Source organism: Crocuta crocuta, unplaced genomic scaffold, assembly GCF_008692635.1.
Source record: "Crocuta crocuta isolate KB4526 unplaced genomic scaffold, BGI_CrCroc_1.0 scaffold312, whole genome shotgun sequence".
Lineage (NCBI taxonomy): Eukaryota > Metazoa > Chordata > Mammalia > Carnivora > Hyaenidae > Crocuta > Crocuta crocuta.
In genome coordinates, this window is record NW_027527378.1 from 1,414,625 (window position 1) to 1,420,534 (window position 5,910).

General features: G+C 40.3%; 1 protein-coding gene across 1 annotated transcript in view; it reads right to left on the bottom strand.

Annotated features, from left to right (window-relative positions):
• Positions 1 to 942: 942 nt before the first annotated feature.
• The window catches only part of BCLAF3 (BCLAF1 and THRAP3 family member 3), a gene marked incomplete at its 5' end in the record, with an annotated part of 42,499 nt that continues 37,531 nt past the window's right edge, over positions 943 to 5,910 (bottom strand). The window contains one exon of the mRNA XM_077769589.1: positions 943 to 1,817. Within this exon, the coding sequence (XP_077625715.1) occupies positions 1,788 to 1,817 (30 nt within the window). The remainder of the gene's footprint in view (positions 1,818 to 5,910) is intronic.

Sequence of the window (5,910 nt, forward strand, 5' to 3'; positions counted from 1 at the left end):
ATATAGAGATGATGCCAAAAGTATATCCAAATATGCCTAACTAGGAACTCAGTTGTGGAAGGATCCATATTAAGTCAACTGCCTTAGTCTTATGCACCACAATAAACAGAGCCAGAGAATTAGCGCTGCTTACTGTTGGGTTTCCGTGCTGAATGTCCAGTTTCCGTATCTGACTGGACCATGAAGGCAGGCTGCACGTGTCTTGTTCTCTCGTTCACCGCTGTAATTTTAGCACAGAATCTGTGCAATAAATATGTGTTTATCAAAGGGTTAAGTATTCAAGGCTCGTAAGTGCCCCCCAGGATATAAGAATAAATGAATTATTTTAAAACTTAAGGCAGATGTTACGCGTACCTAACCCGATATAAGGTTGTCGTACTACTGTGCACATGTAATTCTTTCCTACCATAAGTGGAATGGCAAATATGTCTGGAAAACCTGACTTGCAGGGGCAGCACACAGCAGTAAGACAGGACATCCACCTAAATTTATTACCCAGTTTTAATGCACGTACTCTCGCCCCCACTTACTGCTGACTCACTAAGGAAATGGCTTCCCTATCTTACAAAGACAAGTAAAAAAATTGTTTGTAGCAAGATTTTTCAAATCCAGTCATGAGAAATCAAGTTTTTACCAAATTTCGATTTTAAAAGTTCTGCCTTTGTAAGGGTAGACCTATTTTAAATATCAAGGGGTCCTAGTCAGGGCTGTAATTCTCATATGAAATTAAAATAATGTCCTCACAAGCTGGCAAGTAACTTCCTCGAGCAGAAGGAGCAACAGTTTTTTATTTCATTACAAATAAGCATTTCACAGAAGTTTAACTGGGAATGTGTATGTATCACTGAGCAGAACACAGAAAACATAAAGGAATAAGGTAGCGGGACCTAAAATATCATTTAGAATCCCATCAATTTTACCTTATGCTAGTACATNTACATACTCAACACAACTGAACTGAAAATAAACACTTTGTGCGTCTGCAAAATGTATAATGCTGTAGTAGTAGTAAAGTACAGTTTCCAAATATGAAACTTTGTCTGTCAGATTTTTAAAAAGCCTTTAAAAATATGGTATGCACAAGCTTGCCCTGAGGGGAAAATAAGATGGAAAAGAGATTACAAAATTTACATTTTTTCCACAATAGCATTTTGAAACTGGAAAGAGCAAATAGTTGTGGAAAAAACCGAATGAACCAATTACTAAAAATTCAGTGCACTCATAACTACCCGATGGAAATTTTGAAGCACCTTTTCTCTTGCCTTCTTATATTGTAATATGAAATGTATAAATTAGATAGGCCTTGATCTTCAGAAACTTAAGAAAACAAGTTATAAGCCAAACTATCATCAGAAAAAAGGAAAACCTGGTATAAAATTTGCTACCATAAGGCCACTGTTTCAAGTTCTTTCACGCACAGACACTATACAATTCACATACTTTTGTTTTGTTTTTATTACATAAGCAAAACTTGCAACATATAAACGTCCGGATGTAACTCATTTAAGTTCTCTATGAAACCATGCTCAGAGAAAACCACGACAAATAATGCCCTTGTAAGACTTTTTGCAAAAGAAACTGTAGTTGAGACGACGTTTACATTGAACACTGTAATTTAAAAGCAAGTGTTAGGTGTAAAAAAGCTGCAGCATTCCGCTACAGAAAAATAAAGTTACGTTATCAAGGAAATTACTGCATTAGTGCTTGAGTGCCAATTCTAACTTCGGATAAAAAGCTGCTCCCGAATACCATCCTGTAAGGTCGTTTCCACGTGTAACAATTCCAGATTAGACCGGGGTGGCAATGGGTGTATACTCCTATCGAGAGAAAACAGAAGAAATCCAGACTTCAAAAGAAGAGTCACTTATAACATCTGAGCTCGTTTTTTTCACAGTGCCATTTCCAAGATGTTTTCATTTTTATACTACTTGCAGCTAAGACCCCCACAAAGGGATGTAGAACCCCAAAGACGCAAAGGAACAACAGAACACATCAAGGCAGATACCAAATGATAGGTCAGTAGGACAAAGAAAATATATGACACTCAATACGCTGGTATTAGTAAGCTGATGAAAAGGCATTCTGCTACTTGGGTGGGTGTCCCTGGGGATTGTAAAAAAAAAAAAAATTTCAAGACTCTTAAAACTCTGCCCCTCGGGCACGGAGTCTGATGTGACACACGCACGGTCTCCAACTGGTATTTTACCATTGTCACTGTATGGCATATTTAATTCTAAAACAACATGGACGCTTCTGGCTTGGCTGACAGCAGAGAAAGCTATTGGTGGGGCGGGGTGGGGGGAGAAGCTTCCTTNGCTTTTGGATGGTCACCTACAACATAAAAAGTTGTAAGCCTTCCATAAACACAGGGAAAGGAATTCACAACAAGACTGTGATTAAAGAGGGTAATGGACATGGATTCTATATTGTGATGCTATGCGAAATATTAAATTACCAACCACAAACTGGACGGAAGACCATGCAACTAATAAAAGTGCAAAAATGGTAAATGGCATGTTTTCCTGGGACACTGAAAATATTTATTAATACATATATCCTTACCTTTTTACTAGGATCTTATATTATTAAAACTGAAAGAAATTTAAAAGTTGATTTATTTTTTTGGCATTTACATTAGTATGGCAACATTTAATTCCAAAGAAAAACAGTGCTGAGAGAAAATTGTTACTCGTCTTTCTATTTTGGTTAATTAGTGAAATGTTCAAAATACATGCATATATATTTGTGGTCAACATCAGNTTGTGTCCCATTTCTTAGTTTTCTATAATACAAAAAATATATACATTGATCTTCAAATAAAATATCTGTTTTGCCTCCTAACAATTTTAAAAGGAAACTTGGACTATAATAATTAACAATGTTTTCAGCAGAAATATCTTGTTTATAAAAATGTACAGTTATTCTGAATCACATTCACCCTTGACATAGCTTCCTCCACACCCACGCACCGTCTCTAAGATGACCCCTCCACTCTTCCAACGACGTGAAAACCTACTTGAAGCAGAATGCTGAAATAGAGACGCGAGCACCACGCTCATCTATGTCTTCCTAAGGTGACACTTGCTCTTACTGCAAATGCTCCTTCGCAGGTCTGCCTGCCTCTCCTCCCCTCCCTAGAACCCTGCATTCCCACAGCTCGCCAGCAGTCACCCTCAATGTCACTTTCTCCTCAGGCTAGCAAGACATCCTCCATAATTACATCACATCCTCAATATTCTACCCAGCTTGCAAGGCCCTCTATAATTTGCAAACTCCTATCTCTATCCAACTGTCTACACTCTACCACCAAACGTGGATCTTTGGCTGTAGCCCCTCCTCTTCTCTATGACTCAGCTGATCTCCTCTGTAAGACGCGAGAGTAAAAATCAAAGTACTTAGCATACTTTCCCTGGCCACTCCTAACACACTGATTTTTCCCTCCTCTCTTTAGGCATTTACCATCCGTGAAATTAAGCTTTCCTTCGAAAGCCCTACTTACAAGGTTGGCCCTTGATCAGCCGGGAACTTAGATTTTGGGAGGGTTCTCACCGCCGATGAGTGTCTAAACTGTGCATACAATATGGTCTATGCTGAATACCTGCTTTCCTTCTGAGAGTCTGGAATTCGGGTATGTAACTGGCGAGGGGGCCTATGTGACCAGCCCTCAATAAAGACCCGGGGCACCGAGTCTCTAATGAACTTTCCTGGTCGGCAACTTTTCACATGTGTTATCACAGCTTGTTGCTGGGGGGATTGAGCACGTCCTGTGTGACTCCACTGGGAGAGGACTCTTGGAAACTTGCACCTGGTGTCCTCTGGACTTTGGGTGCCAGTGCCCTCTGCTGATGTGCTGTGCAGCCTTCCACCATAACGCATCACAGCTGTGAGTGCCACCATATGCTGAGTCCTGGCAAATCACAAACCCTGGGGCTGGCTNCATCAGGTGCAGAGCCCGATGCAGGACCTGAACCCACAAACTGTGAGACCATGACGTGAACAGAAGTCAAGAGTCAGACGCTCCGACAGAGCCATGCAGGCGCTGCTCATTCAATAACATTTGAGAGCTATAGATGGATGTGTGTGAGTGTGTGTATGTATATATGATTGGATTTGATTCTATTCAATAGGCGTTTTCTAAAGACAGACGAAATGAAAGGCAAAGGGAGAAATGGGAAGACTAAGGAGGTGCTCTCCGTCCTCAGGGAGCTCATCATCTATTTGGGGAAAGAGAAAGGTAAATCGCAAGTTGGAGACCAAATGAAACAAGAGCTAAAGTGGGGGGCATCAGTCAGGCTTTATCGTGGGTCTTAAAAGGAAAGCAGGTTTAGAAAGAAACCGGTGGGGATCAAGAGGCTATTTCTAGGCAAGAGAACAGCAGGAGCAAAGACACAAATACGTGAAAGCGTATGCTATGTTCCAAAACGCAGAGGTTCCACGAGGAAATGTGATTCGAAAGGTAGCTTAGTGGGACTGGAGCTGGTGAACAAGTCTTGTCTGTGCTCATGTAGGCAGCACACCCTTGCAGAGTGTGCAGAAGAGTGACATGATTCAGGGGCGTCTGGGTGGCTCAGTGGGTTAAGCGTCCGACTTCAGCTCAGGTCATGATCTCACAGTTCGTGGGTTCGAGCCTCATGTCGGGCTCTGTGCTGACAGCCAGCTCAGAGCCTGGAGCCTGTTTCAGTCTGTGACTCCCTCTCTCTCTGACCCTCCCCTGCTCACGCTGTCTCTCTCTCTCTCTCTCTCCTAGAAATAAATAAAAAACATTAAAAAAAAAATTTAAAAATTAACCATAAAACTACTTAAAGGAAACAGTGTAAGGAATTTTTAAAAGCATATTAAGTGTGATATGAAATCTAGAAACCATATAAGCACAAACTCAAAGAGACTCGTGAGCATTTACAAATTGTGAAACATAAAAGCTACCAAAACCAGCTGGCAAACATAAAATCAAACCTATGATGGGTTAAAACCCTCAGAAAATCAAGAGCTCTTACAAATCAATAAGAAAAAGTACCACCCTCAACAGAAACACTGGCAAAGCACAGAAATAAGGAAATTGAGAAAAGCGTCAATTGGCCCACACACAAAATATGCTCACGTAATTAATAACCGAAGAGAGGCAAACGAGAACTATATTCTGCTATTAGATTGACAATGGATAATAAAGACAAATAATGTGGAGCACCAGCTAGGGTGTATGTAGGTAAATGGGCCCTTTCATGTACTTCTGGTCACAGTATAAATGAGTAAAAAAGGCAGACTATGGCAAGATACCAAAATGTCAATTTGCCCAGTGGTGTTACCAAAAATAAAGAAAACCTGTAAGCTATCCCAAAGTCATCAACAGAGACTTGGTTAGGTAGGTCAGCAATTATCAAGCTGGGAAGATTTTCCAAGGAGCATGTGGGTACAGATAGTTTGGGAAGAATTACTTTCTAGATCTTCAAATTCCCAATGTTCACTTTCTAAAACTAATCTATCTGCACAAGTGGCTAGGGCTGGTCCCTACCCCCCATTTTATATGAGAAAGACACACCTTTTCATCCTGAATCTTACTACTTGGCATTACCTGGAGATCCCCCCAGCAGGGCAGTTGGAGATGTTGGTGATGGTGTCAAGAAAATGAACCCACCCTATAGGCTAGTAATACACAGCACACTTCTGCAAGTCACAGGGCTTCTACTTCTTTGCTTTTGTTTAACAAAATTGAAGAAGAACAAAAGAACATTCAAAACAGTTTTTGATGACAGATCACTAAGTGATATTTTGGCCTATAATTCAGAGTGAGTCCAAAGAATCAAGTGGCATTGCTATAATAAAAGTCTTTTCCTTCTCACCTATATAATCATATAAACAAGGTTTCTCAGGACTTACCTCTTTAAAAAAAAAAAAAAAAAGAGAGAGAGAATT